A 20,423-nucleotide genomic window follows, 5' to 3' on the forward strand; every position below is an offset into this window, starting at 1 on the left:
TCCTATTTAAAAAATAATTTCTCATAGGTTTTAACGTATAAATATTGTTGTAGAATTTTTTTTTTCAACTAAAATAATGTAAACAACGCAGGAGCATCATTTTTAAAAAATTATAATAGTTTGTATTCAGTTTAAGGAAGTTTGTTTAGTTAGAAAGTAGTGTTAATTATGTTAATGTAAATTAAACATTATAAAACACGCTCTGTGCTAAAATATGCTTTTAACGTTTCAAAAATAAATTAATGGATAATTAAATGAAGCAGGAAACAGGACCGCAATTAGCTTATCTAAGGTTATTTAAAGACTCCATATAGTGTTTAACTTTTTTCAAAAAGTCGATACTGAACCTCTACGAACAAATAGTCGTGCTTAGTCACAAGCTTCTTCGTGCGTATTGAGCACTTTTAGCACTGATGACGAAGCATCATTGTGTTCTAAAAAAAATAGTATCAAACATTCAAGCTCCAATATCGTGTTTCCCGTAGAGGTTATTTAATTTTTCTTTTGAAAATAAGACATCAAATAAAGAAAAAGTGAGACAATTTTCACCATGAAACAAGTAGTAATTATTACCATCTAATTTCAAAACTATTGTTGGTAATGCACTTGAGCAGTAGTATCCAATAAAATATAAATTAATGTTATTTCAACAGATTTGACACATATTGTGTTCTTATTCTTTAATGAAATACTAGGAATTACTTCATTTTTCGTATAAATCAATGTCGCACTTTATGGTTAAAATACATTATTATTCGGTACATTTCATATTCCACGCATTACTCAATCAGTGATAAAGGAATATGTATTGCTTATCATTTTACCAGCTTTGCTAAATGTTTCTGGGTATTAAATATAATAAGTAAAAAAAACCGCTGATGAGGGTTTAATCCGCTAATATACTAAATTTTTGGCTATTTTTTTCAGACTTTACGCCAAAAGGAACGATAATTACAATATTCTGTATTTGTTATACAATATAAACATATTAGTTGAAAACTATATCAGTCACAAATGCACTGATACATTAATACTGCGAAAATATACACATCACTAGCTTAAAAAAAGTCTCTATAAGTTAGAATTTTGTAATCTGTTCATTATAGTAAACGTAAACGATACACAACCTTTTAGCCGCATGAGATTTTCAGCCACACTTATCAAACTGACCACGATTTTAACATGTCACCAGTTTGGCGATTTTTACCACATAACGTGCGGTTCTGATTTTCGTTTAGAGGATTTTTGCTGTATTTCTGGCCTACTAATAACAATGACTAAAAATTTAAAATCTTAAAGGAATCCAAAGAGCTATAACTTTTAATTTCATGGCCTCCGTCACCCAAGGCAACTTAGTTGAATCAACTTTCGAACGCGTGGATATCGGGAAGTGTAACCAGGTAGAAGAGGTAGAAGTGAACAAATCGTCCGGCATCCTTTCCGCGGCAGTCAAGTCGTCAGGCACATACGCCGCTACCAGTCTCATCCAAATAAGTTGAGCCCATTGAAAAGGAATAAAAGGTGGATAATTTTAAATTTTCAAATCTTGAAGCAAGGATCTCAAGTTACGTGATGTATTTGAAAGTTAATGATTGGAAAAAATCAGGTTTCTTTCACGCATTTCACGTAAAACGAGTCTTCCATTCCTCGTAGTCCAATCATGTGACTGTCAATCTTTGCCTCAGTCAATGATCGAAATTGCTCCCTCCTAACACTGATTCCAGCTCTTGAACTGCTTAAGAGGATAGTGCCGGGAACGAGTGAAAAAGTTAAATCAACTCGGTTCATTTTTAAACACGTTGTTTAGCAGCTGCTTGAATCAAGTCGGCTAAGTCCAGTGGTGTGGGAAGTGAAATATTTATTTATTTATTTATTTTTTATGTGCCCATTTCTTCTGAGAAGAAAAGATTATTTCACAAAGTTGCCTAGTGTAAACAGAACATACGCAGTTTTTTTGAAAAATAAAAATAACTCACCGCCTCGTGTGTTGTTATAAAAATGCTTTTTTTCTACTCGTCGATGCAATACTTTATATTATTCTTTTTTCTTTTATTTGAGTGTGATTGTTGAACATCGTCCCTAGACAGAACTCTTATTTTCGAGGTAGACCATGCAACGCCGGGCAACGGAGCTGGATAACTATAAAACTAAATCTTTTGTGGCAATTTTAAACGAAATATGTTCATTGGTCTTTCTTTTAGCATACTGAACTGAAATTAGGAGCCAGAAGTTCTTCTGACGTACCATTTTTGGAAATTGTTTTCTATATCTTTATTTATAAAAATTTCGTGTCACGATGTATGTTCAGGATAAACTCCGGAACCATTAAACCAATGTCAATGGAACTACTTGTAAATCCGTCCAATCTAAAAGATAGAATTGTTTTTTTATCATTTGTAATTTTAAATTAAGTGTTTAGTTTGCAATAATAGTGTGTACTGATTGTTTAGTTTTAAGAATTCCAAATAGATGGTGGTGTATGTCAATTCATCGATACAACCCTAACATCGTTTGACATTTAGGCGCGGAGACATTCAGCACATGGCTTTGTGTTCCGATTTCTAGATCACTCATTCTATTCCACGTCATATTTGCTTATGTTAATAATTTTTTTTTGTATTTTTTTTAATCTACTAATTGTTAATTAAACCATTCACAAATTTTTGTCTATTTTTTTCATTTTAATAATAAACATTTTGAGAAAATCAACTTTTAAATTCTCTTGATATAGTAGAAATGCCACCACACAATATCCAGTTGAAAATTGGTTCACCATATTCTGTTTCGTAATTTAAACTCAGTGAGATAATGCAACGATACACGCTTAGTCATCAAAAGGATCAACGGAAATGTTCTCGAAGCAATTTTTTGACGGAAAAGTTTAAAGAAGAAATCGTCCTTCAGACGCGTGGTAAATTAGTAGCGTCAGAATCTCCAATAACGTTTAGAAAGCTTTAATTTCCATTTCGTTTAGCTTTGGCGATGACCAGAAATATATCTCAAGGTAACAATTGCGATTTGTACTCGGAAAGTACGTGTTTTTCCAATAAGGAAAATTTGTGTCGCCGTCTCAAGTTTGGGAAAATCTTAAATCTATTCGTGGAAGCAAAAGGCAAATTATCAAAAATATTGTAAATAAATTAATGATTAGACAATTTTTAATGTTAATAACTTAAAGTAATAAAATTAATAGCTGGAAATCAATGATGAATTGAATCAATCTACCTAATTTTTAAAACGTTCTCTTTACATTTAAAAAAAGTAAAAAGATGAGATGAATAAAATGCACATTCAAAAAGTGTATGTTTTTTGTGCTTCAATCCAAAATTTCGATACCTTACCTATCACTTTTAAAATGATGTGCATGTGCATGTTTGGCCGAACTGAGTACTAACTAAATTTATTAGCATGAATATATTAAGTAATGATTTTGGTATAGAAAACTTAATAAGCACTTACTAAATTTAATAATTCCTTACGTTAGCCGATCTCGCCCATTTTCAATTTAAAAATAACTAAACTAATTTCAGTTTTATTGAAAATATTAATTGCATAGTATCAAAACGATGAGTAAAACTTTCATTCAATCTATTATACCTTCTGAGCACATGCAGCGCGTGACTGGGTCAGCTAGTAGAGAAAAAAATCTAAAGAAGATTTGAAAAATATAATAAGGAAATGTAAATGGATGGTTAAATATATATAGATAGTATATTATAGATGCACACAAATATATTTATAAATATATTTTAGATGCAAACAAATGCACATACATGCACACAAATACGGATATTGATTTTAAAACACACAGACACACGCACACGCACTATATATTATCGTTGCTAAAATTTAAAAAAAAAAAAAGTTATTTTTCTCTTAAGTGTACTTACAATTTTTAATACTGATTTTTAACATTGTTGTTTCATAAACATTTTAAAATGAGCCGTTGTTTAAAAATTGTTTCTTGCAATTCAAAATATCGATCACGTTTTATGAACGACAAAATTGCTCTGACAATTTTTATTTTCTTTGGAGGATTATGTCATACATGCTTCATTGGAGGTGGTTTGAAAAGCCAATAAAAATATGTCGTGTTTTTATGATGCACAAAGGTCTCATCTTTCTTCCAATAACCGATATATCGCGCAATGACAATGACGCTTTTATGAGATATATTTATAGTATGCGTCGGAATAGCGGCCTGAAGTCGTGCTATTTCTTTTTACATCAAATATATCGGTCATTGCTTTGCACGAGGTTTTTTTTTTTTTTTTTTCAACAAAGAATTAATAATTTAGGAATGTTTGCTGAAAGAAATAAAACGCACCACTTGCTCTCCAGAAATGTAGTTTTTCCAAACGTTGAAGGGAATTGAGTTGTAACGAAATGGGAGAATTTGTATAATAAAAATAAAATGTTACCACAATAACAAAGTTGTGGGAAGAAAAAATGTACCTGCCTTTTTAACTATATGACCTATCTATTTCTTTATTTTTTTAATGTGAAAAAGGTATATATTATGTAACGTAAGGCGAATATTTTTTTTTTAATTTTTACTATATTAACTTGGCCACAAATTTGGCGATTTTTTTTGAAAATCTGGTTTCAATTTGGCAATTGTTGGTGATATTTAGAGAGTAAGCTACTGAATTACATTAAAATTACCAATGATGGGAAAATGACATAAAATTGGAGTAAAAGGAAGTCATGTGAGGCACACATAAGCTCGTTATTAATGTGAATTAAGTAATTTATACAGTTGGCTCTCTGTTTAACGACGCTCTATTTATTGATTTTCTCTACTTAAAGACGGTTTTTCCAGGTCCCGGATGCACCACTGTAGTTCTAAAAGCATTCTATTTAAGGACGACTTTTTGTGGTCCCTTAAAAGTCGTTAAACAGAGAGTCAACTGTATGTTATTTTTATTTTTGTACTAGAGTTTTACATATGGACATCCATTTTTGATTCAAAGTTGCTTTTGTTTTTAAAATGATAGGTTTTTTGATCTACAGTTAAATCCAGCGGAGAATTTATGGGGGAACCCAGTACGAAATGGATATTATCCCTTTCATAATTTATTTTCCCACACATCCCCAAGTGCAAAAGAAGTTGAACGCGACATACCCTTCAAAGAGCAAAATAAATAAATAAATAAATAAATAAATATAAATAAAATTAAAAACTATAAAAAATAAATAAAATTGTCCCTAGTGGTAATGCAGATAAGCTTTAGTATTTTTGACGGAGTCTCGTACTTTTGATATGACATATATGTAATTAAAAAACAATAACACTGATATTTCTAACTGTGTTCTTCAACTTTAAATAAATTAAAAAAAAAAAAAAACTTTGAAATTATGCGACACCTTTTTTTAAAATTGAATTTAGCATTTGTAGTTTTTCTGTCTAGTCAACTTACCTAAACTTGCATTTCATGTACCGTCAATAATTATATACCTACGAAAAAAGAATCATGCCTTTCTTAGTATTATCATAAATGGTATTTCAAGCTTTTTACATTATTTTCGGCACATACTGCACAGACATTCTTTCTTGATAAACTAAATGGAATGTTCTCCACTTTTATAGAACATGATACAGTTCAAGGCTTCATATAAGGTTATGCTAGCAAAAATGAAGGTTTACTATGTAAGATTTCAGTTTTCATAACATTTAAAATACTATTTTCTATTAAATAATGCAAAATGTGTTTGCTTTCAATTGATTTTTAATATCACTTCTATCTTTTTAAATAAATTTCGAACTGAGTATACGTATTTCTAAGAAAGAAATCACCAAGCATATATTTTATGAAATGATTAGGAACATTTTTGTGGAAAATACTCCACAAAAACGATCCATTTGAAATGAATGGTTTCTTTAATTAAAAGTTGCATTTTTTATAGAAAATTCATTACTTTTAGTGAGAAATATTCTACAGTGCGTAAGTAGTTTTTGGCATCGGAAAAACGTCCATTGTGTTTCAAAAACTAATCTTCTCTGAAATATTTTCGTGACAATTAATATCTCAGAGAAAAGATTAAACGACATAAAAACTAGACACAAGAACTGTTATTTTTAGAAAATGGATCAATTTAAAAATGCGATTCGCATTAATGATGAAAATTTTGCGTGTGTTTCCGAACCAATTAAATGAATTTTTTATATTCTTATTAAAACACATTACAAGAAAATGTAATGAAAAACTAGTTTTTCTGTTAAATCATTTAATTGGATTTGTGAAGAGGAAGCGACGCATATAGTTCAAGCAAAAAACAACAACGATTTGATATTCTTGGTTTACATAAATAAAGATTAAATTTAGAAAGTTTCTGAAAGTTCTTTTTATCTTTGCGTCATCATGTGTTAGTTCAAAATTTTAGTTATTAGAAAAACTTACAAATCATGTTTTGCATGAAGATATAATTAAGAAATGCAATATTAGAACAAAATATAAAAACCTAAAGGAGAAAACGAAATAAACTAACTATTGTTTTTCAGTGTCAATAATAATAATAATAATAATAATACATAAAAGTACGTAAAAACAACAATTTAAATGTTTTGGTTCCTTTAATAAATTGAAAATTTTTGTTGTGACAAATTTGGGTTTTTTTGACCCAAATTTGTTTTAATTGCCTTCCAATGTATTTTCTATTTCCACAATGTCATAAATGCTTGAAACGTCTAGTTGAATGTAAGTATGATCGATTATTTTCTACTATTATTCCTGCATTTATAGTTTTATGTTCCTTTCTATCTGCAATTTGTTTATAATCATCCAATAGAAATAAAACTTAGTTAAACAATGTTACATGAAAAATATATTTTCCAAATGTAGTTGACCGAAGTTTTGTTAATAGAAAGCAATTTAGCACCACATACAATTTTTAAAGAACAGATCGAACCTGAACTAATAACAGTAGTAAACAATTAGAAAAATCTGGATAACTTGAAAAAAATATGGCACTGATCAAAGTTTATTCAGTGCCAAAAACATGATTATATTGCATAACATCAAAATCAAACTTACGTTTTACTTCAAATTCAATCTTGTGATACCCCGTTACAACGTACTTCAAAGGGAGGCAAATTTTATTCGTGGTAACTGAACTTTCATTGCAAGGAAATTAAAACAATGTAATAGCAAGTAAACTAAGACTAAAAATTAATTTCACTGAAACAAAAATTTCGTTGTTTTCTTTATCCTTGTAACGTTATTTCACTTTTTTTCCCAGTTGTGTTGCAACACTACGATATTCGTCTCTCAGATGAGTTTGTTCTCAGAGGCAATATGGGTGTGCTTCGATGTCCTGTTCCGAGCTTCATTAGTGATCACGTAGAAGTTATATCATGGGAAAGAATTGACGGATTCCTTATAACTCCAGGGATCATTAGCGGTAAGTACACGTAATGATAACGAGACTTAGAGTAGTTGCAATGTAATCATATCGATACATATTATTTTTTAAATTTATCTTAGCTCGTATTACCCTGACCATCCCCCATAAAAAGGCGCGCATGCAAACAATGCATTATATGTGCGAGTCCTAAATTGTTTTGAGGCATCTAACATGCTTTTACATTTTATAGTGTCATTACTTAATTATATGCTTTCTACTCTTGTCTCAATTATGGACTTTTTCTTTGTATTGTTTTCAATCATGACGTTGTTTTCCAATGTAATAGTTACTGAAAGAAAATAAAATTAAATTTATAATTGTCTATAAATTTGGTGTGAACATGGATTCATCAACAAAATATAGAAAAAACGTAGGACCAAGTCATTTTTTCCTTTCTTCTTTTCTAAACGGTTTTTAATGAGTACATTGCTTTTAATATACTCAGGTACTATATGCTAAATAATATACTCAGGTACTTACGCTGAATGTACAACAGTTTATAATTAAGCAGGTAGAAAAGCTTAGAAAAAATATTGCCAGAAATACCAACTATTAAAAATAAAGATGGGTAGCACGTGACACGATGGAAACCAAATAAACACATTCAAACATTTACCAACATTATGAAATTCCTAAAAATTTTTTAGAAGTACAAGTTGAGTCACATTGTGCTTATAAAAATGTTATTACTTTCCAGCGAAGTATGGAATGCTTGAAAGTGGAGATCTTTACATAAGGGACACAAATGAGCATGATGGATCTTACAGTTTTCGATGTCATACTGAAAATGTTGTATCGAAAGAGAAGAAAGTTAGCACAAACTATTCTAAAATTATTGTCACAGGTAAGGAATACCAAAATAACAAGATATTGTATTGGTTATAATTTGATTTTTTTCTCAGTATATTAAATAAAACACACTATCATTCAAAATTTTGCAACTGAAACACATTGGAATACCACTGCAGTTTATGAAATAGAAAAACTAATGTCTGCTGCTTTACTTTTGAACTTAACTTTATACATTTTATTTTTCAAAAAGCGATGAAAAATTATAAACCACGATTTTCCTTTATAAAGTTTATTTTTATTCAACGACTTTTCGAAATTTTTATCGCATCTTTTAGTAGCTTACATTAAAATAGGCTTGTACTTAGTATGATGAAATAAACCAAGCATGCGTGATTTTTTTTTTTTTTTTTTTTTTGAGTTTTAATTTTATTAACCAAGTAACACCTTTGACAAGAAAGGAATACGCTGTAAAATAAACTCCAACCACTTGTAGACACTTGTAAAATTCGTTATCATCTAGTTTGGCGTTTTTCATAAATCAAGAACAGAAAACTGTGATATTTCAAATATACTGATAGCTTAACTGTTACTGTAAGTTGTATTAGAAGACTACTGCGGCTGTTTTATGGTTTTTAGCACTAACTTTTGAGAAAAAAATGTAATGAAGGGCCTATTTACAGCATTTATTATAATGACGCTGTTCCAAAATGTTCTTTATATCCATTACACAAACGCATTTCAGGTATTTCTTTATTTTATTTTTAGAGCCACATCACAAACAGCCACCGAGAATAATAAAGAGATTGACTCGTATATCTGTCCCTGTGGGTGGCAGAGCAACATTGCCATGCATTGCTCAAGCGTTTCCTGTTCCAATTTATCGGTGGTTTAGAAGTAGAGATCAAAGACACTTGCCGGACCATACCATCTCTGTTAGTCAAGAGGGAGGAATTCTCATATTTCATAAGGTAGTGCCGAGCGACAGTGGACGATATGTGTGTCATGTGACTAATATTATGGGAGAAGATAAGCTAGAGACGGAGCTTATTGTTGAAGGTATTTATCGATGTAGATATCGTATTTCAGTGAAAACAAAGTGAAAGTTCTTTACTTATTTTCCAGATATTCTGGCATAGCCTGAGTATTAACTTTAAAATGGTGATTATTTTGAAATTCATTCATAGTTCACTGACATCACATGTTAAAATAATGTTAAAATTATAAATGAAGATTTCATTTTTCCTAAGAAACTACTTGGAGTTGTCATGGGGAAGATTGTATGTCACAAAGAGCATCCCGCTTAATATAATGCATTTACAATGTACCAAACGAATGTAATGTGCTATTTTAATCGTGGTTAATGGAATATCCCGCTTATTAGAATATTTTTTCGCGGCAAAATGGCTCTTCTAATATTAAACCGTTTTTCTTGAGTTTCTTTGCTTCTAAGGACGTGTAAAGCTTTTCCTTTAATACATGTTTATTCTTGCTAAACTACACAATATTAAAAAACAGCAAAAGGCTACTAAAAAGTTAAAAGAATTAAAAAGGTTGAAAAGTAACATTTCAAAAAGCTCGCTGTCGAGCGAAGACCACGCTGCACGTAAGCTCCAAGAGAATCTCGCTTCCGACAGAGCGCACGTGTGTTTTTTCTGCTCCTTCTCCGTTGAGCCAAGTTGAGTAGCTCACGGCCCCTTTCTGCGGATCACCGATGATTATGTGGAGTTGCGATAGACAGGAATGATGTTCGCATATTGGTTCCTGGAGTCCCCACACTTTTTTTTTCTCTTATATGAAATGAAATATAATGGAAATTTTACTACATTAGGGTTGCGTACGAATGCAATTTTGTTATCATTTCACGTAATAAATTTGTTTCAGCTTTTTTATCGCACGTAGGCAATAAATTTGTGTCTGGTCACACAGTTTGAGCAGTGTGTCAACAATAATATTTTTGAAACATTTCATTTTTACCATTTTTGTGCTTAAACTTCCTTCATCATAAATGTATATACATTTTTTTAATTCACTTTTTTTCTAAATAGTAAAAGACTAAAAACTAAATTGACAACTAAACAAATGGCAAATAAGGTAACGCAAGTAGTAAATGCACAAATGTATAAAATTTTATTTTGTCTTTAACATCTTACGTCCCGTAAGTATTTACACCATATTCATAAGCCTTATTTACAGGTCACTGACATAATGCAGACATAGGTAGGTAAAGTGCATAAAATCAACTTCAGACACTTGTACTCTACTTCTATATTGTTTTATGTCATAGTTATACATCAGTTTAATATTACAAATAAGTTTATATGCGAAAAAAAGCTCAATTTACATTTTATACATTTACGAATTGACGTAAACGCCTCATTCCAAAATGCATTAAAATTTGGGATCGCATAATGTACAAGTTATTTTTTTTCTGAAGATCAATGTGCGATATGGCAAGTTTTATATTTTATCTTTCATGATAATATTTTATTGATACGATGCGGCATGGCCGCTTGAAAATATATATCTGATGTTTATATTGAAACATGTTTCTGATATTTCATAAGAAGGTGAACTTCGATATTGGACTTATTCCTGCTACCGATTTGAGAAACATGACATATGCTTACAAATTTGAAATGAAATTCATATGAGATATGTGGAATTTTCCAGGAAATAAAAACAACATTTTGAATAAAGATTGTAAATAAGTAACAAAAAAAGTTATTTGCTTTGTTTTTACGATATTAACTATTTAATTTTCTACCTAAGATTGTATTTGAATTTTTTCTATATCAAAAACATTTTGCGAGTAAAAAATTTCATTGATATTATTTATCAGAAATCTAATTCAGTAATAAACCAAACGACAATTTTTGTTTGCACCTTTACTACATTTAGATTTAAAACTAATGGATATAGAACTAGTTACCGATTATGACTTCGTATTTTCCTCCGTGACTTTAAAATTAACTTTAAAAAGTTTTACCCATTATTTTTTAAAAAATTCCAGAAAATAATGTGACTGCTAATGAATAATTTTCTGGTTATTTAGTATAAAATGCACTATTACTCTTTGTATACGATATTTTGATAATTTCAGCCTCTGCATTTGGTGATACGATTACCTTGACGTATTTTCGGAGTGAGCGTATCCATTTATTATAGGCACCCCCTTCCCACATCCACAAAAGAAAAAAAATGCTCATGTAAAATAATAATGTAAATGTTGCTATTATTATATTATGTTATTTTTACATTATTATATTTTTAAGGAGGGTGGGAGAGTTCTTAAGAATGTTTGTTATACGCACATGTCTTTAGGCAGTGTAAAGAGCGGATAACATTAGTTAAAATACTTATTGGAATTATTATATTAGTTTAATTAAATAAATATTTTTTCATATTTAAGCAAAGACTATAAAACTTAGGCAAAAAAATGGAATTTTTTTAGGAGTTTCTTCTCAAAATACGTCTGTTAAATTATCCACATTAACAAATTATCATCAAATGCAAGGGCTGACAGCTATTGCAATTCGATGTGATATGCTTTTAACTTTTCGCGCACTATAGAAAGCATGCCACGTGTCATCGACATTAAAAGTATGGGAAATGTAATTATAATTTTAATCATTGAAATTTACCTGGCAGAATGTCTGGTTTGTTTCATGCAAAAATCAGCAATAACATTAGAATCATTATATTTGTGAAAAGCTCGTTTAGGCTGCGTGGGAATTGTGCCGTTTGACATTAAAGGTTGATAATTCGACGAACGCATATTTATTTTTAGACTGTCGTACGAATTTTAAATACCTTTTCCAGTTATGATGCTTCAAAAGAAAGATCACACGAACTTTAGCGCTTGAAACTCAATTGATTAAAACAATATTTATTATTTATTTTTGAATAACATATCAGTTATTTACATCAAACTCGTTGTAGCTTACTACGATAATTTACAAATGTTTCGGAGGGCGAGGACAGTAGAAATGTTTTTTTTTTTTTTTTTAATGAACAAATTGAAAATTGGTTTTGACAATTGTTGCACATAAAGAAAAAACAGCGTATTTTAGAATATAATTTGCATTGAAAAATTATTTGTCTTTTTTGATGGTAAATTTGTAGGTTAAATTAGGAAACCTTTCGATTTTTTTCCTCATGGGACAAATTGAAAAAAATGATCAAATAAATGAGTAAATAAAAAGTGAGTTCATAATGAAACAATAAACACATATATTTATTATTTTTTAATTTACAAAAAAAATGAATAAATGGGAGAAAAAATAGTGAATGATTAAGAAAATATGTGAATGAATGAATGAATAAGTGAACTATATAATGAAGAAATGCAAGTAAAAAATTAATTAATAATGTACTTGACTAAGGGCCGCATGCACTTGACTAATTGTTGACAAAATATCTAAAATAAAAATCCAAATAAATATAGAAATACTGTACTGATTATTAGTATGTCGCAATTAATGATTTTAGTATTAACAACACTAACTTCATCATTGTATTGTAACGAAATTAATGCTTGAGTTACAGCATAATATTACAATATCAGTCCTTTATTTTATTTTTTTTAATGCTTGTATTATCATATGCTTGATCTGGAGAGATAACTTTTTCCTGACTGAGATGTACAACGTGTATTACTACATAATAAAAAACGACCAGGTGGAGGCACTGAAACAGTGTAAATATTTCACTATTTCAATTTGCACACATGCCCCTACAATTTTTTAATTTGAATTGTTATTTGACCTAAAATTCTTTCGAAGTACTATTTACAACTAAATTTTCTTTATTCATTTATTTATCTCTTTCATTTTCCGTTATTTTTTTTGTTCGAGTTAACAAAATATAACTTTATATGTAGCGGATATCAATCTTACTGCACTAAAAAGCTCAACATTTTTCAAAAGTAAAATAAAAAATATCGAAAAATAAGTTTTAGAGAAAATCGAACTTGCGGAAAAAGCATTTTTTTTATTTTTTAAACTCCTTTCCAATAAGATCTTCAAGTACTCAAGCTGTGCAGCATTTTGGCAGCGCTCCATGAAAACTTACTTTAATTTTGGTTATAATGCAAGAGCACGCGTCGCTGATTCAATTCTCTCTGAAAGTATGCTGCAGACAAATCTCTTGAAAGCCTTTGTTAGTCATTTACTTTGTAATTTTTCGCTGAATGATTGATGGCTCAGCTACATTTTGTACTTTTCTTTGCAGAAGCAGTAGAAATAGTGTGAAGCTGTTAAAAATTCATTCACTTCTCGCTTCTGAGCGGAAAAAAAAATGAAAATTATACCTCTGTGTATTTATAACCGAGAGAGCATGAAATTTTAAAAGGGTGATGTGGTGTAAAATATGTAATGATAAAGATTTAACTCTGCGGAATGTATATCTCATTTTTCGTAAAAGAGCACTTTATTTCCAGATTTATTATGTACTAGAACAATTGCTGGGACATTAGGGCAGTGTTTATGAATGCCGTTTTTAAAAGGAGAATAAATTCCAGAATATTATCAAACAAATAATTTTAATGCTAAGTACAATGTTTAAATATTCCTGGATTATTTAGTATTCATTGCTTATAGAGCAGTTCTAAACGCAATGACCTTTCGCATAGTAAAATTTGAATCAAATAACTACGGAAATATTGTTTCCCGAAAATAAAGTGTTCAAAAAGGAGTATTTTTTAAAGATTTTTTTAAAAATGGTTTAGAATTTCTGCAAAAAAAGGTATATACTTTCATAAGCCGCAAAATGTTAGTTTCGGTGGTTTAAATTAAGTTCTGCTGAAGAGGTGTTTATGGTATTTTGGGACCATTAGTCATGGTATTTACAGTCTAAAAAAGAAAGAGAAGGCGTTTCTAGTGAAAAATAGTTTCGCGAGGTTTTTCTTCAATCAGAGTTTTGTTATGTCTTCCTAAATAATAAAGACATAACAAAGAAAAACCCCTGACTATATTTTTTACGCTTCTCCCCTCCCCCCCCTGTTTTTCGGGAAAATATGAAAAAGGGGAAAGCTTTTATATTTATATGTAGGCAAATAAGGCATTATTTCAAACGTATTTGTTTACAAAGAATTAAATATGATATTAATTCATTTGCTATAAAAAATTAGGAGTCAATTAATAATTTTACATGTAAAACCGCAAAGTATTACATAATGATCCCAAAAACATAATATAAAATAAGAGGTCATTGTGGAAAAAACACAGCATTCAAAAACATAAAACCAATGGTTTTGGTACGGACATAAATGATTTTTAATGTACATGATTCGCAAAATGTCTATCGTTGCCGATTTTAGTGTATAATGCCCGTTGCGAAATTTTGTCGTAACATGCCAGAGTGTGTTGAAATCAAGAGTTTCAATGTCCCTTCTAATGGCCGGTTTCAGGTCCTTCAGCGATTTTAGGGATTTCCTATAGACTCAATCTTCGATACAGCTCCGCAAGAAGAATTTACATCGATTTAGTTCCATACTAAATGGGAGTCACTATACCTTGAACCCCATGAATTTATCTGCACATTCAGTACAATAAAACTCTCCACACGTCGTTTTATGTCATTGTTGAGGAGGCCCGCTTCAGTGCCAAATGAATAGATATATTTCGCGAATGTTACCCCACTGCTGTCTTTAGCCTTTGTAAGTACACTTTGGGTATGCTAAATTTGTTGGAGCACGTGTTGGGTAGAGGTTTCTGACTATCTATCTAAAAACAATATAAATTATTGCAAGATTAGGACCAGAACATCAGCCATATGATAGCGACAAAATGATTGACTTTAGATTGCAAAAACTCTACCTCTGCAACCGCTAGTATTTTGATGCATACTTCTAGTTAAAGACGCAGAGTAGAGATATTAAAATTTCAAAGCAAAAAGACAAATAGTAAATAAGTGCGAAATTTAATTTTTTATACCGCTTCCATGCCCTCTGCACTGCATTCTGAGAGCTATTTCCCACTGGAAAAAAAAACATTGCTATTATATAATAAATACAAATTTTGTGCTATGAAGCGCATAAACACTTATGCGCACAAAATACTGCACAATTAAAAAAAAATAACAAAAAGCTCTATGCAAAAATATAAACTTAAACACTTTAAAAATAATTACTTAAAGAGTTGTGAACAAATTAGTTACAGCACTTTTTAAATTGTTCAGTTACTTTCATTTTCTTTGTCAAATCTATCTAAATCCGTTTTTAGAAATACTCCATCAACGTTGCAACCATAAGCAATATCATAGACTTTTGAAGACATATACAAATGTCTGGCAAGATAAGAACTTATCAAAACTTATGAACGACTGCTAAAATGATGCGATCATAAGCTTGTTCCATTACGCATATAATTGTTATTATTATTTTATGTGTTTTGTCATTTATGTTTCCTAAATAAGAAGTTAAACGATAATGTTTTCTTTTTTTTTTAAATTATTTTTTTACTTTTTAATCAGATCCACTTTTTACATTTGAAGAGAAATACACAATGATTTTGCACAAATACGTGAATGTAAAATACGCCGAGAGACTGATTAAAATGCTTCAGAAAAAATAGTTCGCTTTCACTTCCATCTTCGTACACATAATAGTTTTCATTAAGTATATTTTAAGCAGTGTAAACTTTGAACTCAATTTAATAACTTATTTAGTTTGAATCATACGATTAAATATGGTGTCCATATAAGCAAAAAATTCACAGAAGAGATTCAGGCAGAAACTTAAATATCAATATAACATTTTATATTAATGAAAGTACTTCATCTAAGAGTTCCTTTATATCTTCAGACGTGTACCTTCAGGTACAAATATATTTTTTGTGTGACATAATGCCAGCTTTCACTTATATGAAACTGGAGTTGTCATTAAAGAGAGAAAGGTAAAAGAAAAAAATAAGTAAATACATTTTCTTTCGTAGTTTATTGGCGGAGAAAAAATGAACTAGTATGCTTTTAGAAAAAACAGCTCCTAGAGCTGAATCATCAGAATTTTAGCTTCGGGAAAATGGTCTTTCTTACGTTACAAAGTTATGTGTGTTAAAAAAAGTTGTGAACATTTACAACCTGTAGTGATCGATATTTATTTGTCAGGAACAATCTATATTGTTATATATAAATTGCAATAATTTGTTTGTCTGAATTTCGATGATTCAACTCAAAAAGTTGGTCTCGAGCTTTTTATTTTATTTTGTGATCAACAGCTTTGCTCCTACCTGTTTTATATGCACAATAATATAACATCGCTTATAAAAAAAACTGATAATTTAATAACGCTACTACTAATTTTGTTACAACTCATATTCAAAAGTATCCATTCATGGAATGCAGTCTTGTTGCCAATCGCTATTATAAAAAGTCATGTTGCCGAAACATGCTAATATATTACATTATTCCTCCCTTCGAAGTTCCAAACAAAAGTACTATAATTTATTTTTATGTATAATATGTGTCAGTAAACCAGTCTGTCTGGTGCTTGTCGTATTCTACGAGGGTGCTTGTAAGCACTACTATTGTTGTTGATTTCCTGAGATGTCACGTTTTGATTTTCTGTACTATTTTCTTTAGGGTTTTCTTCTACTGTTCTAATATTTTCATTCTTTAGCTGCCCTTCGTTCGCTTCTTCTCTAGATCTTAGATCTTAGATCTTAGACGTCCCAGATACGTTATTTCTGGGACATATGGTTAAATTTCTTGTGATTCCAACGTTTTGCTATCATGATTACTACGATAACTATTGTCTTTGTCTTCCAATTCTTTCACTTGATCATATACTCATTATGACAGCTCCATATTTAATCAATATGCCTCTTCCATACTACACCAGTTTCTTTTATTTTGCACACATATACACTGTAACCTATTTTATCAAGTACCACTGCTTCAACCCATTTGTCATTTCGATCACGGTAGTTTCTGACCATAACATTTTCCCCAATCCCAAAACCTTTCCTAGATTTTCCTCTGTAATTCCTTTCTTGGTCAGTTTGGTGGTTTTACACTCGTTCTTCTAAACTAGGCATCAACATATCTAATCGGGAACGTAAAGCTCTACCAAACATCAATTTTGCAGGAGTTTCGCCTGTAGTAGTATGAGGTGTTATCCTATAATCAAACAAGGATTTATGTATTTTATCTTGAACAGAAAACATATTAGTGCTCTGTCGTTCACATTTAGAAGTGACTGCTTTTACAATCCAGCTTTTCACAGTTTTCACTAAATTCTCTGCGGCACCATTACTCTGGGGGTGATATGGTGGAGTAGGAATATGATTTACACCATTATTTGCTGTAAACCGCCTGAATTCTTCTGAATCAAAAGATGGTCCATTATCCGAAACCAGAGTATGTGGTAATCCAAAACAAGCGAATATTCCTCGCAGTTTTTCTATAGTGTTTTGTGCAGTCGTATTCGACATAGGAGCAACCTCAGCCCATTTGCTATGTGCGTCAATCAAAACCATGTACATTTTTACATACACAGGTCCAAATAAATCGACATGAATTCTTTCCCATGGTTTCTTTGGCCAATCCCAAGGTGTGAGCTTATTTCTGGGGGGCATGGTTTGTGTCTTCGAACAGCCATTGCAAGTTTTAACCAATTTCTTAATTTCTTGATTTAACAAAGGTCACCAAAAAATTGATCTTGCTCTAGATTTCATTTTAACTATCCCCATATGGCTGCCATGTAGTTCTTCTAATATCCTTCTTCTTAATTGAACCGGAATAACTACGCGGTAACCCCACAATAAACAACCTTGCTCACAAGTCAGTTAATTTCTACGATACCAATATGGTTTAATCTCGTTCTATACAGTTGATTCATCTACCTGAGGCCATCCACGTAATACGTAGTCCAATACGCTACTTAAAATTTTATCTCGACATGATTCAAGAGCCACTTGGTTAAAATCAACTGGTATTTCGCTATTCATTGCCATAAAATTACAAATAGACCATTCTTCTTCTTCCACTGATTCGATCTTTAATAGTAACCTGGATAAGGCAATGAGTTTTTCTTGCCCATTTGGAAAAACATGAGAAATTACTGCTCCCAGACCCAGACCATAAGCAGAGGCATCACAAGCAAGTTTAACTGGGATCGCAGGATCATGATGCACTAAAACTCTTGCAGAACACAAACAAACTTTTACTTTCTGAAATGCTTGCTCACAGTATTTATCCCAAATCCAATGGGCATTTTTGTGCAGTAATTGATGTAATGGATGCAGAATATTTGCAAGGTTTGGAATAAACGCTCCGTAGTAGTTTATCATACCAATAAAAGCTTTTTACTGTCCTGTATTCTGAGGTCTCGGGACGTTCTGAATAGCTTCAATTCTGTCTGTTAAAACATTTAAACCTTCACTGCTTATCTTATACCCCAAATACTCAACAGACTTTTAAAAGAACATACACTTTGCTTTATTAACTTTAAGTCCACTTTCTGCTAGCCTGCTCAAAACTTTTTCTAATCTTCTCAAATGTTCATTTCTATTTTTTCCTGTAATTATAATATCATCTAAGAAACATCCTAAGCCATCTAAGCCTTGTAATAATTGGTCCATTAATCTTTGGAACATTGATGGTGCAGAAGAGACTCCGTAAGGTACTCTGTGATACCGAAATAGCCCTTTGTGAGTACTTATTGTTACCAATTTTTGAGACTCATCATCTAGCAGAACTTGTTGATACGCTTGCGACAAATCCAGCTTAGTAAATTCTTCACTTCCTTCCAGTTTATTAAATAACTTTTCAATACGAGGCAAAGGGTATCTGTCGATTTCTAAAACTGGGTTTAACGTTACTTTATACTCCCCACATATTCTTACAGTATTGTCGGTCTTAATAACTGCCACAATAGGTGTTTCCCACTCACTGAATTCCACAGGAGATAAAACTCCTAACTGGAGCAGTCTATCTAACTCAGTTTAGAATTTTTTCCCTCAGGGCAAAAGGCACTTCTCTAGACTTACAAATTATAGGTTTTGCTTGCTCTTTTAAGTTCAGTTTGAAACAATCTTTCGTAAACGTGACAAGATTCCCATCAAATACCCCGCTAGCATATTTTTCTATCAAATCCTTTAAAGAGTAATTCACATTAATGCAATTAAATGATGGAAATTGCACTTTTAATGTAGCAATCCAGTCTCTTCCCATCAAAGGAGTACCTCCATTGGGAAAAACATATAAAGTTAAATCATGATTTTGATAATGGTAATTCACATTTACTTTGGCTGTACCCGAAGACCTGATAGGATCACCTGTATATATCACCTCTATATCACCTGCTTTGGTCAACGGTACGTGAGATAAGTGTTTGTTATACACATTTTCAGAAATTGCCGAGATTCCAGCATCTGTGTCAATTTCCATGATTATTGGAACATTCTCAATTAAAACTGTTTCAGTAAAAGGTTGTGTGAAACTTGTACATTTTATATTAAACATTTGATCATTAAACTTTTCTGAATCCCTAAAGTTAAGAAAAGTTTTATTTTTAATATTATCCGTAAATTGTTCTTCGCTAACGTTTCCCTTAAAGACATTAAGTGATTGCGCATGATTGTTATCAAAATTATCACCAACATAACTGTTACCAAAATGATGTGCGGGTCCGGTATTATCCTTAAACTTATTACTCTTTTTGTACACATTTTACTCAAATGGCCTTTAATTCCACAGTTGTGGCATTTATATGAGCGAAAACAGCATCTGTTTATATTATGGTTCAATTTACCACAGCATCGACATGTTTTGGATTTATTTTCAGATACCTGATGATGGTGGAACTTGTTCGAAATTTCATCAACTCCTTGAATTCTGTGAAATCCATTAGATTGTTGTTTGTCCTCTCTCACTTCAGCTGAGTGTAAACGAGCAGCCTCCATAGTTGTAGCGATCTCTACTGACTTTTGAAAAGTAATACTTTCGGATTCATAAAATAGTCTGTCTAAAATTGGGCCACTACGGAGACCAACTATAAAACGATCTCTTAAAACTTCATCTAAAATGCCTTCAAACTTGCAATATTTTGCCAGTTCTTTCAATTTTTCACTCCAGTTGGCGTTATTTTCATTTTCACGTTGGAATGCTCGATGAAACTAATACCGTTCAGTAAATACCGATCTTTTTGGCGCTACATGATCACTTAATTTTTCAACAAATTCATCGAATTCCAAATCTTTGAGTTGTTTGGGTACACATAAATTTTGTAA

General features: G+C 31.1%; 1 protein-coding gene across 1 annotated transcript in view; it reads left to right on the plus strand.

Annotated features, from left to right (window-relative positions):
- LOC129222552 (cell adhesion molecule Dscam2-like) overlaps positions 1 to 20,423 on the plus strand; it is a 182,457-nt gene that overhangs the window by 79,741 nt on the left and 82,293 nt on the right. The window contains 3 exon segments of the mRNA XM_054857065.1: positions 7,240 to 7,401; positions 8,102 to 8,248; positions 8,962 to 9,252. Coding sequence (XP_054713040.1) covers positions 7,240 to 7,401; positions 8,102 to 8,248; positions 8,962 to 9,252 — 600 coding nt within the window.

Source organism: Uloborus diversus, chromosome 5, assembly GCF_026930045.1.
Source record: "Uloborus diversus isolate 005 chromosome 5, Udiv.v.3.1, whole genome shotgun sequence".
Lineage (NCBI taxonomy): Eukaryota > Metazoa > Arthropoda > Arachnida > Araneae > Uloboridae > Uloborus > Uloborus diversus.